Below are 19,222 nucleotides of genomic sequence, written 5' to 3' on the forward strand. Positions count from 1 at the left end.
CGACTGTAATCCCAATCTTGATTGTGTGTTTGATTCGAATCGCCATCCCATGGCGTCGACTTGCTTTCCATTTCTGGAGAAAAAGGGGGATGGCCAGTGTTGATTCGCCGACAGAGCTCTCCATTCTTTCTATTCGGCTGTCGCGAACCCTTCAAGCCAACATTTAACACGGTGGGAATCAAGTATACCTCAACCTGAATCAAGCTCTAGAACGCTAGTATTGCTTGCGTAACTTTTCTTTGGAGGGATTAAACTGAACCATTCCGATGCAAGTGTTTTCCGACAACTTTGGGGTCAGGAAACCTCATCTCCGTCAAGCATCGTGTCTTGTATTTCGCCCTCGGTAAATGCAATTTAGATTAGGTAAGGTACCTACATACTATGCCTCCTGCGTTCCAGGTTAAAGGTACTTGGCGGAAAGGAAAACTTACATTAGGTAATTCAGCCGGTGGGCTCCTTCCATTTAAAAAAAAAAAGAAGAGAAAAGTAAAAACCAGGCGAGCCCCACCATGTGCCACCCATTTGGCGCATGTAAGCATCAAATACCTACCTACCTCCTACATCAGGTTTACTTTGTGGCGGAAAAGGGGCAGTCTAATTGAAACCTGCCCGCCATCTCGTCGCGACATGCTGACTCGGACTTGCATTCGCCAAGGCATTCCCCAAGTCGACAGACCATCACGACTGTTGAAGATAAAAGTGTAGGCCTGCATTTCCAGAATTTGCAACAGACTTGCAAGCCAAAAAAAAATGTCGAGCACAACCGTCACCCTCACCGAGACTCGGCCTCAGCCAATGACGGCCGACACCATCCTTCGCCTGTTCCCCGACATCGACACCAGCTCGGAGGCTCTTTCCGGTCACGATGAGGAGCAGATTCGGCTGATGGATGAGGTCTGCATCGTGCTCGATGACAACGATGTGCCTGTTGGCAAGGCTAGCAAGAAGCTCTGTAAGAAGGCAATTTGGCGGACAAGACGCAGAAACATGATACGGCAAGGCTCTGCTTACTCTTTCCCATCTCTGCTTCCGTAGGCCATTTGATGTCCAACATCGACAAGGGATTGCTGCACCGAGCCTTTTCCGTCTTTCTGTTCAACAGCAAGAACGAACTGCTTCTGCAGCAGCGTGCCTCGGAGAAGATCACTTTCCCCGACATGTGGACCAACACATGCTGCTCGCACCCGCTCGCGGTTTCGGGTGAGACTGGCTCGACGCTGCCAGACGCCGTTGAGGGCGTCAAGCGAGCCGCCCAGCGCAAGCTGGAACACGAACTCGGCATCAAGAAGCAGCAGGTCCCCCTTGAAAAGTTTCGATTCCTCACACGGATCCACTACAAGGCTCCCAGTGACGGCCAATGGGGAGAACACGAAAGTAGGTTCATGTAGCACTTGATGTCCCAATTTTTATTTTTTTTTCTTCCGTTTTTCCCTGCAGAGGACCGGGGCTTTGCGGAGGATGGCCATGACGGCGGATACTTGGGTCCCTAACAGATGCATGCAGTCGATTACATCCTCTTCATCAAAACTGAGGTCGACCTCGACATCAACCGGAATGAAGTCCAGGCTACTCAATATGTGGGCGCCGATGAGCTCAAGAAACTCTTCCAAGACCCGTCCCTGAAGTTTACACCGTGGTTCAAGCTCATCTGCCACTCGATGCTGTTTGAGTGGTGGGAGAACCTTGACTCTGGTCTCGAAAAGTACACCGACGAGCAGCAAATTCGGCGCATGTAAATTAAACGCCTCCGATTTTGGGGCTGACTCGGGCCGTGGAAATATAGGATGGATCTGTAGACCTTTGACGCGATGACGCCATGGGTGAAGGAGCCGGAATGACTCTGCCATTGTTTGATGGGCCACATGGACCTTTATCGCACGGCGATGTGGTGTTGCCCTGGCCCCTAATGCGGAGAAGCCATGATGAAGTTGAAAATTGAGGTCGGTGTAGGTCTATGCGCGATGCAATGCAAAATTCTGCCAGCGTTGCATTGGGGCAGGGAGGAATGGACATGCCGGCGACCACTACAAAGTCGGAGACGGACCTGCAGCATCTATCTGCGGGCAGAGACAGAAGGCATCTGGAGCACCGGTCGGAGGCTTGTTTGGGGGGGGGGGGGGGGGGGGGGGCGTGGGGGCGTCGGAGCAGAAGTGTTCGCGTTATCTATCCTCGAATCCTTGTTTCTTGATTACGAGCAAGCCTAGCAGTCACCTTTTTTCCATTGCCTTATCATTGCAGACCAGACGGCCTCCCGCGTCCCGGCCAAGAATGACATGACATGGGATTGGGATGGCAAGGAAGAGAAGAGAAGAGAGAGGAAAAAGAAGAAGAAGAAGGAAAAGGAAAAGAAGAGGAGACACCAAGTCAAGTCGTGACTGACTGGCCGACCCAACAAGACAAATGTTATGTTTGGTGCCAAGCAAGGCCCATCACCATCAGCATGCCAACCACCTCGTCACTATTGATGCTGGGTTGTGTTCACTCGCGACGCTTGTGCACTCGGACCCTGCTGATTGCCCTTGGCTTGATCCAATGAGGCAAATGAGCAGCCAGCACGAGTTTGCTTCTGCAGCCCGTGCAGGGTTGTACAAAATCGATCTACGGAGTAGTGAGCCAAGGAAACAACACGTCGTCTGTGACGGCCGAGCAAGTCACACACACACACACCGCACACACACCACATTTACACGCACACATATACACGCACACATATACACGCACACGCACACGCATACACACGCATACACACGCGGTACAACACCCAACACGGTCGGGCGCGGCTCGTGACCAGCGGAAGCGCTGCTCGAAGCCACGGAAGCGGAGGCAAAGCCCTGGGGCCCGCCGTTCAGCGCGCCACGACACCGCCGCAGCTGGAGCCCGTGGCCCCCGCCCAGCCCGGGCCTTGGCCGCCTCCCCTCCCCTTCCTCCCCCCCCCGTCCTTCCTGCGAGGGCTGCAATACAGCGGGGACTAGCGGGACCAACCAGACCGTTGGCCGCTGGGCTGGCTGCTCCGCTCCGTCTCAGCGGTTCGACGCGGGTTGTCTTGCCGTGCTGTCATCCGTCAAATGACATCAATTGCTCTGGAGACACCCAGCAGCCTTCTCAGGGCTTGAAGCTGGCCTGCCTGCAACAGACTGGAGCAACCGCTGCTGCAGTGACCTCTTTGGAATTAGGTTCGCTGCGTGTCTTGGTCATATTGACAGGCAGGCAGGCAGGCAGGCAGGCAGGCAGGCAGGCAGCCTTGGCAGCCTTGGAACCGAGCACGCTGACCTGACCTGACCTGACCGACGTGACCGACGTGACCGCCTCGGCTTTCATCACCACCTCGGGGAGATAAGAGGACGCCTTCCTAGGCTGCGGCTGGTGCCGCCAGATCTCACATGCAATCAATGCAATCAATCCATTCGGGACTATTTGGACTGGGCAATGGGCAACCATGACGGCGGGCGGCAGTTGTGCTTGGCGGCGGGATATCTCACCCCCGGCCATCAATGATAGCCAGGACTAGGACTCCCCAGCGCCTCGTGCTCAGCCAGCCGCCAGCCATTAGTCTGGTGGTAACAAGCCAAAGGCTGGCGCCGCATCATCCCCTCGTGATCGTGCCCGAAAAAAGAAGTGGCCATCTCTTCTGACCAACACGGCAAGGGACGTTTCACTTGGCGGTGCTTGCCTCCGGATGCGGACTGCCGTGCTCTGAATAAGCGCATCGGGAAGGCGCCTCCCTCACCTACGAGGTAGGTACCTAGGTACGTACCTAGTTGACCTCCTACTCTCGTACTCCGTCCTCCGTACTCGGGCTTGTTGGACCTTGGCGCCCCCCCCCCCAGCAGGAACGTCGCATGTAATATGCGCCAGGCTCAGTCGTCCGTCCTGTCGTCCGTGGTCCGGAAGGTTGGACCCACGATTGCGTTGCGCCTTCCAGGTTGGCGTCTCACCTTGTTGATCTTCCACAGGCCGCCACCCCCCCCCAACTCTCCCCCGAAGAGGAACCCCCTAGCGGAACCACTCGATAAGAACCGCCGGCCGAACAAAAGGCACAGCTTATCCTCTTATCCTCTTCCATCCCGGTCCTCGTCTTCACACTCCAACCTTCACCTCGCTCCGTCACGCTGGTAGCTCTCCTATCGTCTCGTGTGAGCCCTCACCATCCAGTGCCGTTGGGTCTTCCCTCCCAACGCACCCAAGTGATAAAAACCCAGACGGACAAAATAACAGAAGCTGCAAAAACAAGACCAGAACCACTTAATACAAGTCTTTTTGTCTCTTCCAACATCTTCGTCTGAAGCCGCCTCACACCCGCCCCCCCCCCCAGGTCCGCGTCATCTGGCCGGGCATGACTCGTCGCGAACGATACTCTGCTGGCATCATAACTAGTGACTGGGCGACAGTTTGCAAAATGTAACTCAGAAGCTTTCCAAAGAAGGAAAGAGCCCAAAAAGACGAACAACCAGTGTCCACCGTTTCCTTCACTCTACTTGGTGACTGGGTGCCAACCTTTTTGTGCTTCCATACGCCTTCCTATCTGCTCTGACCCCGAGAGCTGGGTAGACCTTACTCCCTTTACCGACCTTGCTTGCTTGGCAATGGCGCCTCTTTTTCTCGGTTGTTCTAACAATGTAGCTAGCAGTAAGCATAAACGCCCTCCAACATGGCGCAGGTCAACCATGTCGAAAATCACCTTGAATCCGACATTCATTTGTCCTTGATCCCCTCCTCCTGGGGCTCTCAAGTTCGCGAACTCCACATGAGTGACTGCCACGATGCCGGCCTCGCTCTCGCACACAGTTTTGCAACTGACCCTCTGTCCCTGTACCTCTTGGGCGTTGATGGCGCGGCTTCTTGGTCCTCTGAGAAGCTTTGGAAGCTCCATGTCCGGCTGATGAAATACTCGTATGCATCGTACAAGCTCAGAGGCGTTGCCACCTCAATTGGGCCGGATTATGATGCTGTCGCGTTGTGGTACGTTCGAGGTCCGGCTGTTGCCACCATTGACCCCCCCCCCCCCCCCCCCCCCCTTTTTTTTTTTTTTTTTTTTTTTTTTTTTTGGAATCGGCGACCTAGGTATCTCATCTCATTGCTGATATTGGCTTTTTTTTTCTTTTTTTTTCTTCCGCTTCAACTAGGATGCCGCCCGGAACCACTAATGATGACTGGATCGCTACCCTTTGGAGCGGGATTTGGCGTCTGTGGTATCTGCTGCCACGCGAGGGTCGAAAGCGGTTCTTTGACGAGGTCTTCCCCATCCTGCATGATACCAAGGCCGAGATAATGGGCAATCGTACCGACGATTGTTACTATCTCGGCTACATTGGTACCAAAGCCAGCGCCAGGGGCAGAGGCTATGCCACAAAGCTACTGGACCACATGATATACAAGGTAAGAAGCGAAATGCGATGCTCTGAACAGTAGAGACGCCGTGCCGCAGGTTGGATTGACCAAGTGCTCTTCCTCGGGGGTTACAGGCCGATGAGGACAACCGAGCTATATATTTAGAGTCATCCCACGTGCGCAACAACAAGTTTTACGCCAAGTTCGGATTCGAGATCAAGAAGGAGATTGTCCTCACTCGCGGTCCTCGTCCGATTCGCCTGTACTGTATGGTTCGAGAACCCCAGAATGACAAGTCGAGCACTTCCGTCGCCGACCTAGGAACCGATAAGGAGTGAGACTGGGACGCACTTTTATGACCTAGTTTAGTGGATCGGGGGTGTGTGTGATTTGCCGTCTTTTTTTTTTATTTTTTTTATTTGATCAAGTCCGCTCCCTTGTATGTTTGGAACGTCACGACATAAAGAATCGTTATTTGGCAGATGGGGTGGGACTCGGAACTCCAGTTTGACTATAAAGAAGACAGGTTCGACTCTGCAGTGTTTGACAGAGAAACAATAAAGAAGTAAAAAAAATCATAACAAAGACAGGAAGAGAGAAAAGTCTTTTGTTTTCACATTGTTGCATGCTGATGTCCCATCTTTAAATGAACAAGCATAGAGGTAGCACGTGCTGTCATAGCCCGGTAAAAAAAAACATGGGCCCTGGGTTCCGACGAGAGTCCAGTTCTTGAGCAGATTCAGGCATCGGATCGTAGTCTCGCATAAAACTCATTGTTCGTCATACATCGTCACCATCACGAGCAAGTGACTGGTTCAAACTGGTTCAAAAGGTTCAGTATTCCAGAATAGCCCACGTCTCATCATCGACCGTCGTGTAAATCAGGCCTTGGCCCAGCAGCTCATCTGCCCCCGTCAAGACTTCTCGCACCGTCATGCTTGCCGACTTGGTGATGATGTTTAGGTGAAAGCCCTCATTCCCACCGGGAGCACTATTCATAAAGTTGAACATCTTCTTGGCAACGGCCGAGCAGCCAGACAGCTTGCTGGGCATCTGGCCGTCATTCGCACCGCCGGGGCCGGGGCCGGGGCCGGGGCCGGCGCCATCCACGAACATGCTGTCTCCGTTTGCACCCGCCGCCCCGCTCTGGCCCAGAGGACCGCGCGCGAAGAACAAATGCACGTACGTGGCCTCGAGCAAGTGGTAGTTGACCTCGTTGAAGTCGGCCACGGGGCGAATGACGTGGGCGCCGACGTGGCGCTTGTTGGAAAAGGACTTGAGGCGGCCCCAGACGCGGACGTGGGCGTCGTGCTCGTACTCGACGTTGGAGTCGTCCTGCTTGTCGACGTCGATCCACTTCTTGACCTCGATCTGGCCGGTGCCGTCGTCGATCTTGAGGGTGATGTTGGTCGGCTGCGGGTTGACGCTGCGTATTTGCCCGACAAAGGTGATTTGGGTGACTGCGACGCCGTCGATTTTGAAGTCGGCTCCGGCAAAGGCCTCCTCCGCCTCGAGAATCTGCTTTATGGTGACGGGGCGGAGGGATTCATCTTGGTACGCCTGTTGGACAGGACGGACGGACGGTTAGTGTTTGAAAGTCGGAGTCGGCCGTTGGCAGCAGCGTCTTTTCTCTTCTTCTTCTTCTTCTTCTTTTCTTGGTTTTTCTCGCCTTCTGCTCCCATGGCACGGAACTTGGGGACCGAACCTTTCCACTGGCACCTTGACTGCCTTGTTGTGAGCCCCCAGCGAAGAAGCCGCCCGAGTCATCGCCGCCTTGGGCGCCGTAACCCGTCTTGTGGTATCCCGCGTATGCTGCTGCCGCAGGGGTCAATACTGTTTTTGAGCTTTTCCTTTGATTTCATTTAGCTGGAAGAGAGGAGCATATTTTTTTTTTTCGACATACACATGGTAGCCTGTGGTCACGGCAGGTTTATGCGAGAAATGAAGAAGGGATTCAAGACGCAGGGGAGGGGAGACGCGTCTGAAGCGCGACGTTTACTGTGGTGCTTTACCGACGGCTTCAGGTGCTTAATGATTTTTTTGAGTGGAGCTGGTGGAGTCTGGTGGGCGGGCCTGAGCCCCGCGTCAGCGCCGAGCGGTCGACTTGGGACGAGGTACCGATACCTCGGTCCTGGGCACAAGAGATGCAGAGGAAAGGGAACTCGACTCTGCAGTCGGTACGGGAGTACTGCTGTTGCACTAAAACGTGACGCCACACATCCGTTCAGCGATAACTGCTTTATGAACGGGGTTTTATGTAGCAAGTGCTCCGTACCAGGCAGGTAGGTAGGAGGTACCTTGAGGATGTGGCGTGGCTGGCTCACGCCTTCCGGGCCTCGGCATGAAAGAAGCACAAACACACCTGCGCAACCCAACCGTCAAGCCGCGAAAGATTTCGTCATCTGACATTTTCATTCGACAACATCTATCGGCCGATTCTCCTCGACTTTTGCAAACTCCCTCTCTCGTCATCGGATATATGTCGAGATCCCTCACGGTGCAGGCTTTTGCGCCCTTTTGCACAGGACAGGTCGGATCAACAACGAACACGCGGCGCCCCCTTTTCAGGCTGTCCATCTAATCTAGGAGGGCCTGGCCATCTCGAGCACCGTGTTGCTGGTCCCTCACCACTACATCCAAGCATCCGCCACCTTTGTCGTTGCAGCACAGCCGACGCGCCGGCTTCCCCAATCTCCCATCCAGCGCCAGAGGCGAAAAGAACGAAAGCAGCAGGGAAGGCAGCATCCAGCCGCGTCATGGGCAGATCACGGACTGCCACGCTCCCAATCATCCCGCTTGCGAGGGCATCCGTCCTGCTTCCTGGCCTGATCCAGCGCATCTCCGTCAACTCGAGCCGACCGGATATCCCGGCGCTCCTTGCACACGTCTACGAACAAGCCGCGGCGAGAGGCCCTGACGGCCGCATCGACGCCATACCCATCGCCTGCGTCCCCCTGTCGTCACCTTTCGTGGGCCCTGCTGGCCAACTGCTCATCAACAATGGGGAGGAGATTGATGCATCGCAGCTTGACGAGGTGAATCCCGGAAACGCCAACAAGTCCGATATATTCGGCTTCGGCGTTGCCGCCAAGATCATCGGCATCGATGGTCGCGGCGCAGGCGAGTTCGCTCTTCGGGTAGAGGGCACGTCGCGAGTCCGGGTAGACAACGTCGTGCGCGACCGGCCCTTTTTCCAGGGCAGGGTGACGTACTACAGCGATGAAAGTGAGTCCGTCAGCGGGGAGCCAGTTCCACCGGTGTTGCAGCTTACATCGGCTGGATGTATATTTTCCCGTCTCGATCGGACTGTCAGACTGCTAACAGGTGCGCCAAACATCAAGTTGACGTTGCTGATAAGCAACTCCAAGACCTCTTCGGGCTCTTGAAAGCCCAATCTCGGGAACTCGTCACGATCCTGCGCATTTCCTCGCTTCTGCCTCGCACCAAAGGCGGGCCGACTTTGTCTCCCGGTGTTACGAAGCGACTCGAGCTGCTCATCATGAGAAGGGAGATCAAGGAGGCCGGCCTCCTGGCTGATTTCATGTCCAACCTTGTCGAAGCATCCCATGAGGAGAAACTCGGGGTCCTCGCGTCGCTAGATGTCAAGGTCAGAATTACCAAGGTGCTGGAGCTGCTGGAACGACAAGTTGGGGGCATAAAGAACAACTTCAAGATCACGACGTTTACGTCCGTTCCCGTGAAAATCATTGACGGGCTCAACGACAACCCAAGCAAGCGCAACGGTGTTGGGCTACCGATCCCAGGAATGAACTTTTTGCCGCTGTCGGGTCAAATGCCGGCCGGCAACGATCAAGGCGACGAGCAAGAGGCGGGAGAGATGGATGAGCTCAAGAAGAAGCTGCAAAGGGCCCAACTGCCGCCCGACGTCGCCAAGGCAGTGGACAGAGAGCTCAGGAGACTTCAGAAGATGATGCCCATGAACCAGGAATACCAGGTCACCCGGAACTGGCTGGAAACGCTGTCCGAGATCCCATGGTCGGCCATGACCGAGGACAGGCTGGGACCGGATACCTTGACAAAGGCACGCAAACAACTCGATGACGATCACTACGGCCTCGACAAGGTGAAGAAACGATTAATCGAGTACCTCGCCGTTCTTCGCCTGAAGCAATCCCTGAACGACGACGTGGAGGAGCAGATTCGAAAGGCAGAGGCGGAAAGCAGCGCCGCCGCGGCCCATGCCGTCGACAACGGCAACAATGGGCAACCGCCAGCAGATGACGCGGCAAGCAGCCCGGAACACGGCGCGAAAGTGCAGATGCTCCAGTCCAAGATGATGGCGGTGGGCAAGTCGCCCATCATGCTTCTCATCGGACCGCCCGGCGTTGGCAAGACCAGCTTGGCAAAGTCGATAGCGACGGCCCTGGGCCGCAAGTTTCACCGCATCTCCCTCGGAGGCGTCAGGGACGAGGCGGAAATTCGGGGCCACCGCAGGACGTACGTCGCCGCCATGCCCGGACTCATCGTGCAAGGCTTGCGAAAGGTGGGCGTCGCCAACCCGGTCTTCCTGCTCGACGAGATGGACAAGATTGGCATGGCAAGCGTGCACGGGGACCCCTCGGCGGCAATGCTCGAGGTGCTGGACCCGGAGCAGAACCACACGTTCCAGGACCACTACGTGGGCATGCCGATAGACCTCTCGAGGATTCTCTTCATCGCCACCGCCAACAACCTGGACACCATCCCGGCGCCTCTTCTGGATCGAATGGAGATGATCCATCTGCCGGGCTACACCACGCTGGAGAAGCGACACATTGCCATGCAGCATCTCGTGCCGAAGCAAATCCGAGCCAACGGGCTGGCCGAAGCGCAAGTCACCTTCAACCAGGATGTCGTGGGCAAGATTATCGAATCGTACACCCGTGAGTCGGGGGTCCGCAACCTGGAACGGGAGATTGGCTCCGTGTGCCGGGCCAAGGCGGTCGAGTTTGCCGAGGCCAGAGACGGGGGACGCGTCGAAAGCTACAGGTCCGTCCTGACGGTGGACGACGTGGAAAGCATCCTCGGCATCGAGAAGTTTGAGGAAGAGATTGCCGAGAAGAGCAGCCGGCCGGGCATCGTCACCGGCTTGGTGGCGTACAGCATGGGCGGCAACGGCAGCATCCTGTTCATCGAGGTGGCAGACATGCCGGGCAACGGCAGGGTTCAGCTGACGGGCAAGCTGGGCGACGTGCTCAAGGAGAGCGTCGAGGTCGCTCTGACCTGGGTCAAGGCGCACGCTTACGAGCTGGGGCTTACGGCCGAGCCCACGACAGACATAATGAAGGATCGCAGCATCCACGTGCACTGCCCTTCGGGGGCCGTACCCAAGGACGGGCCCAGCAGCGGCATTGGGCAGGCCATTGCTCTGATTTCGCTGTTTTCCGGCAAGCCCGTGCCGCCAACCATGGCCATGACGGTGCGTTTCCCTCTGTCTCTCTTTCTTTTTTCTTTTTTTTTTTTTTTTTTTGTATCCTATGTTCCTGTTACGAGCAGCTCCCACGCTTTTTCCCTGCCTTGTCTTGCCTTGTTGCTGCATCCCGCCCACCACATTGCACGGAAATGATGGCTCGCGCACGTATTAGACGGCGTGCAGGGCCGGGTGGGTGTGGCCAATATAACCAGTCGACTAACACGGCATGGCCCGCTTTAGGGCGAAATTTCCCTTCGTGGCCGAGTGACCGCCGTTGGTGGCATCACAGAGAAGCTGATTGGGGCTCTTCGTGCCGGCGTCAAGACCGTCTTGCTTCCCGCGCAGAATCGCAAGGATGTCAAGGATCTGCCGCAAGAGGTGAAGGACGGCCTGCAGATTATTCATGTCAGGTAAGACGAGCCTCTACTGTGTGTACTCTGTTTTTTTTTTTTTTTTTTTTTTTTTTTTTTTTTCTGTTTTCTGTGTTTCCTCTTTATTCGTTCCCCCCTCCCCCCTTTGATTCTTTGGCTCTTGACTATATATATGGTTTGCTTTTAAAGAAGAAGGAAAAAAAAAAGTTTCAAAAGGAAAAAGAAAAATAAAGAAGAAGAAAAACAAAAAAGAAAAACAAAGAAAAAGAAAATGAAAGAAGAGGAAGCCGCTGCATACTCTGCGGAGACTCTGTAACATGTCGTTTAACATGCGTCGATTTCGACCGCAGCTCTCGGCCATTTTTACATGCTCGCCCACTCGGGATATGGGCATGCATTCGACCGCTGATGAGACTGGAAACCTGGCTGACGATTTACATGAAACATAGTCACATATGGGAGGCTATCAGGATAGTCTGGCCCGACTCGCACTGGGCGGCAGACGGTAACTTTTCGGGCCTAGAAAGCCGCCTGTAACACGGGATGTGTTTTTATACCGTGTCGACACCCACTCGGTTGATAGGCGCTGGCTCCCGGATATATGTATATATATATGTATATATATATGTATATATATATGTATATATATATGTATATATATATATGTATGTTGAAAAAGAAAATGTGCGGCACTGTCCATCAGAAGTCTGGCGTACCCGGTGGTTTTTGACGAGGCAACCTTTCCCTACTTGCCTACGGGCAGCGAGATATTTGCCTGCGCTCTTGGTTACCCGTCCTTTCTGAATCGTCTCCAAATGACGTGCTGGATGGGTCCGTCGCGCTCTTTGCCGCCCGCATCCTTGGGCGGGATCCGAACGACAGTAGAAACACAGTACGGTGCGGATAACACCAGACGCCAAGCGTTTTTGGGCGGCGTAGAACTCCCCCGGGGAGGCGGGGGGGGGGGGGGGGGGGGGTGGCATTAAGCGACGCGGTGCCGGATGCTTAGACCGCATGAAGCTTAGCGTGGCTTGGTTGCCGCTCGAGCCCAGTGGCGGCGCTTGGGGGCTGCGCGTCGGAAAACCACCCGGTTGGGGGGTTTTGCTGGCCTCGGCCACCGGAGCGTGCGCCAAGTAAACCCACAGCAGTTGTTTGGGAAGAGAGAAAGGACGAGGACAATGGACAATGCACGAGACGACGAGTTTACCAAAGAAAATTCACAAGACGAGTTACGATGGTTATATATGTACATGCGTACCTTTATCGAGCGAGTTTTGGCAGTGCGCTGCGTTGCGTAAGCTCGGCGGCGGCGCCAGCCAAGCTCTCTCTCTGCCTTTGCACGTGCTCCGGATTCGTGCACGTGTTCCCCCGGTGGCTAAACTGCCCCGGTCTCAGTGGCTTTCTTTTCCTTTCTTGTCTTTTCTTTTCTTTTCTTGTCGTTCCGTCTTTGTTTCTTTGATACACGAGTCCCCGCTCCTCCCAGGGGATTTCTCTGCAGCGTCTTCTTTGCTGTACGAATTTCTTCTTCTTCTGCCATTGGCCTGGCCGCGATGCTGGCAAAGACGCACGACAATACAATGCGCAAAACTGTGATTCTGCACAAGTCGGGGATCCGACGACGGCTGTTGCAGCAGTGGGCGGGTGGGGGAGGGGGTGTGACTCCAAGGGGCTGTGGGGAGGGGGGTGTCTGAAGGCTCCCTTGACCGGTGGGTGGTGGGCACAACAGTGAGTGCCACGCTAGAAGGCGCCGACGCTTCTGTGGAAGTGGCAGTCCGTCTTCCTCTGCGGTTCGTTTGGCGGGGGGAGGGACGGATGAAAATGAATCTCGTAGAGCGAAGTGCTTAAACCCCCGGCCGTACGAAGTGGACGGGAATCGTCAGTCGTGTTCGGGGATACAACGGCCAACCTGAATAAGATTCGTGGAAATGCCTGGGCCCCTCCTCATGCTGTGCAACGTAACATGACGTAGGCGTGATGCCGTCATACCCCGGGCTGCGCGCGTCCCTGTCTCGAGACTCGAAACCACCCCCGACTCTTGTCAATGCCAGCCCAGCGCGTCTGTAGGTACACGGGGACGTGCTACCAGAGCACGGAGCACGGCGCACGGAGCACGAGCACGAGCACGGAAAGCAAGTAGTAGCTCATGCTGCTCATACATGCTCATGCTCATGCTCATGCTCATGCTCATGCTGTGCCAGCCAGCATTGTCCAACTCTGGGAGCGCAGAAAAGGGCTTGATGCCATCCATGTCCTGCAAAGGGGCCAACCCCGGCGAGCAGGAGGGGTCTTCCCCCCCCCCTTTCTCCTCCCACTCGGCACAGCTGCAGTTCCGCATCTTGCATCCGTCCCATCCGCCCGTCTCTTATCCAAGTGTATACTGTGAGCAATACTTGATAAGAGCCTTCAAACCCATGTTGGCGTGCGCCCAAAACCCGGCTGGCAGCTTCAGCCGGCGTTTTTAGCGCTGTCGGCTTGTTTCGGAAGCAGACTTGATGTCTTCCCCTCGTGTCGCGATTCAGGACCCGCGCCTCTGTTTGCCATGTGATGACTTGGACCCAGGCCGAGTCCATTCGGCTGCTGCTCTGTTGAAGCGGATATCCAATGTCGGTCCGCTGCCGATAGCAGTCGTTTCTAGCAAGCTCCCAGTACACCCCCTTGCTGAATCCACGCAGATTTCCAAGGAAAACATTCCGTCACCTTGCAAATGACGTGGTGTTGGTCGTCGACGAGGTCATGATTGAAGTAACCTTGGCCCACGACCAGATTGGTCCGCACATTAAGAGCAGGTGCTGCGCCATGCCGCCATCACCTGAGATCCCTGTTCAGCACTCTGTACTGGAAGGAAGAAGACCCTTGCACATTGCCCCTTCGCTTGCGGAATATGTAGCCATGTCCGGCGATTCATTGGCGCTCCAGGAAAACATCACCATGCCTTTTTTATATCTTCCGCAATGCTGGTAAATGGCCCGACTGGACCACCATTCCCTTGTCGCTGCTAGGCCCGCATGATGAGGGGGAGAAGACAAGGGGATTTAATTCAATATTGGTGTGGCGTGCGCGTATATATGTAGGAAAAGAAAAGTGACAACGAAATTTTTTTTTTTTTATAAAAAAAAAAAAAAAAGGGAGTAGGGGGGATCCAGTCCATTGTCTGAGTTACATCGACGGAGCAGGCATCCATCTCCCTAGCTGATCATGTAGCTGCTAGGGAAAGTTATAGGCGGTTGCGAGGCTGTGCTGCATCGAAACGCGCCCCTAGGAAATCGAATCGGATCGTTTATATCCTGTCCAGTAGTCGTAGTACATGTTCATAAACTAAAGTTCCTTAAATGAGGAGATGGCTGTGACTCCATCCCAACTGTAGCTGAGCCCACGACTATCCGCTCGGGTCCGAGCAGTCAATGGACGGCGATCACAGCTTCTAAGAGCTGCCTGTCCTGGAGTCCCGTTTCGTCCCGTCGCTCCCTGAACGCTGTATGGTAAACTCGGCGCCGCAATTAGAGGCCACAAAACGAAAGGCTAGTCAGAGCCTGTTGCGCAGATGGAAGTGAACTGTAAATTCACGTCCCTGTAAGATGTAGTAAAAATGCTCCTCGGTAAGTGGCTGTTGATTCTCGACAACTTCAACGAACCAGACGATGGCGCTGCAGAATGTATCGGCATCCTAGGCGCAGGGGAACCCAACCCACTATTAGTGATGATGCCGCGCCAGTCTTAATGATGCCCACTGGTATCGATGCTGCCTGCCATTGGTATAATACAACCGCATCGACGTTTGATCATGCTGCTGGTGTTTGATGCCACCGCGGCTGCAGGCTTCATGTTTCGTCTTGTGTCGAGTCGTAGCCGCGGGACCATGAGTCATGGCATGTTTCAGCAAAAGCTTCCACACAAGCGACTTGTCTGGAGTCTTACGTACCATCTTCCTTGAAAGGCAGCTTCTCGGTCTTTGCCACGAGCAAGACAAGCGCAGGTTATGTCACAACACCTCCGCCTTTGCAGGACCGACTACAGGACACGTCCTTCTTTTCCTTTTCCACGTTTTCCTTTCTTCATGTCGAAGACGGCGCGCACGTCAAAGCGTGGCATGAAATATCTCCTCGAATTGACGTTTGTAGTATCGAGCGTACCGAGGCCGGGACTATGTCTTGCGCGACTCACCGTTGGAGCTTATTGACACATGTGTGTATCGCCGCCGGTTCGTGGGACACATGTTTACCTGCTAGGACAATCGTTCTTTGATGTTGCCGGAGAGACCGCAGAAAGAAGGATAATTGAACTGCGGCGCTACCAAGCTCAACCAGAGGTATCTGTTGTAAAGTAGAGACTGATAAAGTGCTACTGTTCAAGGTTATGCAATGATTCATCGTTGGGATGTAGTCCTTTCGGCTGGATCGTCTTTTACCAGTCCAATGTCGCTGAATTTCTACAGGCGGGGAAAGGAGAAGGAGTTTTCAAGTCATGTGATTGACAACCAGCTCTATCTATCAGGTTGCACACGGAAGACACGGTAATATCAAATGATAATAATAAGCATTAGCTGACCGATTCTATTGCCGGGGATATCAGTGGATTTGTACATAATATCGGGAATATCCGATAGAATATGGCATATATAACCGGGGGAGTAGTAGCTATTAAAATAGAATTATATTTTATTATTATTTTATTATTTACTATAAAAAACTGGCCTTAGGGCTACTGTGTCACGGGCTCGGGCTACGCCCGCGCTATAATGTGGCTAAGACTCGGGCTGCGCCCGCGACTAGCCTAGGGAGTATCGACATAGGGTCACAAGGCCTCGCTAAAGACTCGGCCCATACTACATATAGGCATAAATAGACTACTTAGAGGCTCCTATTTAGGTCTTCTCTCTTTCCTCCTTAGTCTATTTAATATATTCATTTGACGCCTATTTATAGTAGCCCTAGGGTTAGTCCTTTACATTTAAATAGACTGTCTTAGCCTTACTATTATAACCTCACATTATAAAGCCAATAATGCAGGCTATATAAGATATCGAGATAAGTATACCTAGAGAGATAGGTCTAAATAACCTAAGACTATAACGCCTCTAATATAACATATATACCCAAGTAAAGCAGCTTGCAATAGGGTAATAATAGATAGAAGCGCAAATACAGACTAACGCGTAATACGTTACTGCTATTGCCGCCTTACTATAGACCCTTCTCGCGAATTAGTTAAATAGCTCCTAAAATGCTACCTAATCGGCCCCGGTCGTACAATAGAATAGCCCCCTCCCTACTACTTAAGATACCCAGCTAAAGCGTAAGCCGATCCTGATAAGGGACCCCTTTAATAGCAAAAAAGCTATATTTACAGCCTAGCGGACCTTTATATAATATAAGCTTGAGGTCGATAGAGACTTTTATTAAAATCCTATGGTAGTCTACTAGACTGCTGGCCCTTCCACCGTCTCTTGGACTTACGACTGTCCCACTAGATATACGGTGGTCTTACCAACCTTAGGCGTTTACCGTTTACCTTCCGGATTTTCAGTGGATTAGTATTGTATACCAAATAAGGTAGGCCTTTATTAGGCCTTATTTAAAAATATTTAATACGGCCGGATATTACGTGGGCATACTAAGGTCTTATTTAAAAATATTTAATTCGGCCGGATATTACGTGGGCATTATTATTATTATTATTAAATTACGCTAGAGGCTATTTTAAAGCTAAATAACCTATCTAGTACTTCTATATAGATAATTCGGAAAGGGAAAAACCCGGTAGCTAGGAGGAAAACCCTTCCTGCTTTCTTAATTTCTGCTTTTTATCGCCCTGCATTAGGGGCGGCGGGTATCCGGTGCGTAAGAGAATAGGATGCGCAACCGCTTAAGACTATATCTAGCGGTATTGCATAGGAAGAGTGCGAGCGAGAAGTCCTAGAGTATTGGGTCTAGGTTGGTGATCTTATTGGGTGAGAAGTGAGAGGAGGGTAAAGCTAGGGGGGTAGGGCCGGCGGCGCGCTTACGGCAGGCGTATTCTCGCCGGGCGCGTATCTATAGTAGCCTAGGCGCTTCTCGGTATACATCAATTTTTGGGTCGGAAGAGGAAGTGAGTTAATTCTAAAGGTTGAAGCGGGCGGCTTTAGGCATTATATTAGTATATAGGTCAGCGATGCCCCCCGATTTAGTGCCTTTTCTTTTTTTCTTCTTTTCCTTCGTAGCGCTAATTTTAAGGTATATAATGACCCCTCTATCGCAGTATAGGGCCAGTACTAACCCTATTAGCAATACGGCAGTAGTAGCAACGACAATAGCAGTAATAATAATACTAGCAATAATAAAAATAATAATAGCGAAGATGCCTAAGCGGTTGGCGATACTAAATAAAGGGGTAAATACAGATCTTATACGCGGTAGGACCATAGCTAACCCTTATAATATAGCCCGGAGAATTATATGTATAGCTTTACAGGCTGTATCTAATGCGCTCGGAGGATCCTAAGCATTAATACTATAGTTAATAAGGTATGGACCGGGTTATACCTACTCTCTAGCGAAGCTAATATAGGTAGGGACCGGTGCGGCCTACTATCCTTGCGCCTTTATGGGTAAGATATATATACCCTTAGAGAGGACCCCTAGGAACCGGGTCCCGGTATAAAAGCTTCTAGATGCATAAGAGACTATTGCTAGGGGGATAAAAGTGCATTTTCGATTTGTATGCGGTATAGGCTATTAGCTAATTATTTTTAGCTTTAGGTAGATGACTATAAGGCCCTCTAGTAGAGGGCTAAATAGGCGTCTGCCTCTCGGGGGCGTAGTTAGGCGGCGGTAGTAGCGGTAGCGGCGGCGGTAGGGGGCTTTAGCGCTCCCGGGGCAACCTAGGAGATACTAGACCTCAAAAAGAGGAAGGTCCTTGCCTTAGAACGATAGGCCTACGCCTAAAAGGATATCGCTATATTGTTATAGGTTTTCCTGGCCCGGGAGGAGGGGGGGGAGGGGGCTTCGGAGGGGGAGCAGACTAGGGATAAGGGGGGGGAGAGCTTATATACGCGGGTGAAGTAGATAAGCTTGCTTTTGCTAAGGTTAAAGTTAAGTCCGACTTACTTAGACTAGCTATCGCAGATAAGCCATACTTTCTCGAGTAGCGCCTTTATCTCCCCTATATCTCTCCTATAGGCTATAATATTTATATCGTCGGCGAAGCCTAATATAATAATTAAGGCTACCTTTTGCAGCCTCTTATAGAGCGGCGTAATATAAACAAGGAAGAGGATAAGGGAGAGGGGGGACCCTTATAGTACCCTAGCAGTAATCGGCAATTTCTTTATAAGCTATCCTTTAAAGTAGATCTATACCATTCGCGAATCGGTAAAGCTATATACTTACGCTATAAGCTATAGCGGGAGCCCTTTATTAAGGAGTAGGTAGATAAGGCGGGTATAATTAACTATATTAAATACTGCTAATATATCTAGTTGAAGGAGTAAGGCGATCCTACTGTAATGCTAGGTCGTGCGAATAATCTCTACTAGTATACTTAGTGCTATATCGGTTAACCGGTTTGCCCTATTACCTATTTAAAGATCTAGAAAGAGGTTACCCTCCTTAAGGGCGGCGGTAAGCCGCCTCGCGACCGCGGCTTCTATAACCTTCCCTACTAGGTTAAGTAACGATATTAGTCTCTATCCTCTTACTTTCGAGTATTCCTTAGGCCTTTTCCTAGGCTTCTATAGTACTACTACTTTAGCCTCCCGGAATTAGGCCGGGTAGTACCTAATACGGCATATTTCGTTAAGGAGGTATATTAGGGTTTAAATAAGTAAAGGGCTATATACTTTAAGGAATCCTATTAGGAGCCTATTAGGGCCTAATGCTTTCTAGCCTACTATATTGCGTAATATAGTGCATACCTCTTTATAGGTAAAGGAGTCTATAGAGGGGAATACTGCGGTAGTAAACTAGGGGAATATTAGGTTAGGGATATTATTATAAGTAGCCTAAGAGATAGGGAAAAACTATTAGGCGAGTATTTATACCTTTTCTTCGTGCGTTATTGCCTTTAGGCCTAGACCGCTTCGTTTTAGTAGGGGGATCTTTCTTAATTTAGGCAGGAGGCCGCTATATAGGCAGGC

General features: G+C 52.3%; 4 protein-coding genes across 4 annotated transcripts; 3 read left to right on the forward strand and 1 right to left on the reverse strand.

The window, feature by feature from the left end:
* Window positions 1–750: 750 nt before the first annotated feature.
* Window positions 751–1,736, forward strand: UV8b_04419 (uncharacterized protein; the record flags this gene model as incomplete). The annotated part of the gene is made up of 3 exons (XM_043141917.1): window positions 751–952; window positions 1,036–1,374; window positions 1,504–1,736. 3 exons carry the CDS (start codon window positions 751–753, stop codon window positions 1,734–1,736), a joined length of 774 nt encoding a protein of 257 aa, XP_042997851.1.
* A 2,912-nt stretch (window positions 1,737–4,648) lies between these two features.
* UV8b_04420 (uncharacterized protein) lies at window positions 4,649–5,666 on the forward strand (the record flags this gene model as incomplete). The annotated part of the gene is made up of 3 exons (XM_043141918.1): window positions 4,649–4,959; window positions 5,124–5,376; window positions 5,463–5,666. The coding sequence occupies 3 exons, from the start codon at window positions 4,649–4,651 to the stop codon at window positions 5,664–5,666; spliced, it is 768 nt and encodes a 255-aa protein (XP_042997852.1).
* A 496-nt stretch (window positions 5,667–6,162) lies between these two features.
* On the reverse strand, window positions 6,163–7,235 carry UV8b_04421 (uncharacterized protein; the record flags this gene model as incomplete). Its single annotated transcript, XM_043141919.1, has 3 exons — window positions 6,163–6,888; window positions 7,034–7,143; window positions 7,232–7,235. The coding sequence occupies 3 exons, from the start codon at window positions 7,233–7,235 to the stop codon at window positions 6,163–6,165; spliced, it is 840 nt and encodes a 279-aa protein (XP_042997853.1).
* An 849-nt stretch (window positions 7,236–8,084) lies between these two features.
* On the forward strand, window positions 8,085–11,649 carry UV8b_04422 (uncharacterized protein; the record flags this gene model as incomplete). The annotated part of the gene is made up of 4 exons (XM_043141920.1): window positions 8,085–8,553; window positions 8,670–10,747; window positions 10,982–11,151; window positions 11,562–11,649. 4 exons carry the CDS (start codon window positions 8,085–8,087, stop codon window positions 11,647–11,649), a joined length of 2,805 nt encoding a protein of 934 aa, XP_042997854.1.
* Between the last annotated feature and the right edge of the window lie 7,573 nt (window positions 11,650–19,222).

Source organism: Ustilaginoidea virens, chromosome 3 (genome assembly GCF_000687475.1).
Source record: "Ustilaginoidea virens chromosome 3, complete sequence".
In the NCBI taxonomy this organism is placed as follows: domain Eukaryota; kingdom Fungi; phylum Ascomycota; class Sordariomycetes; order Hypocreales; family Clavicipitaceae; genus Ustilaginoidea; species Ustilaginoidea virens.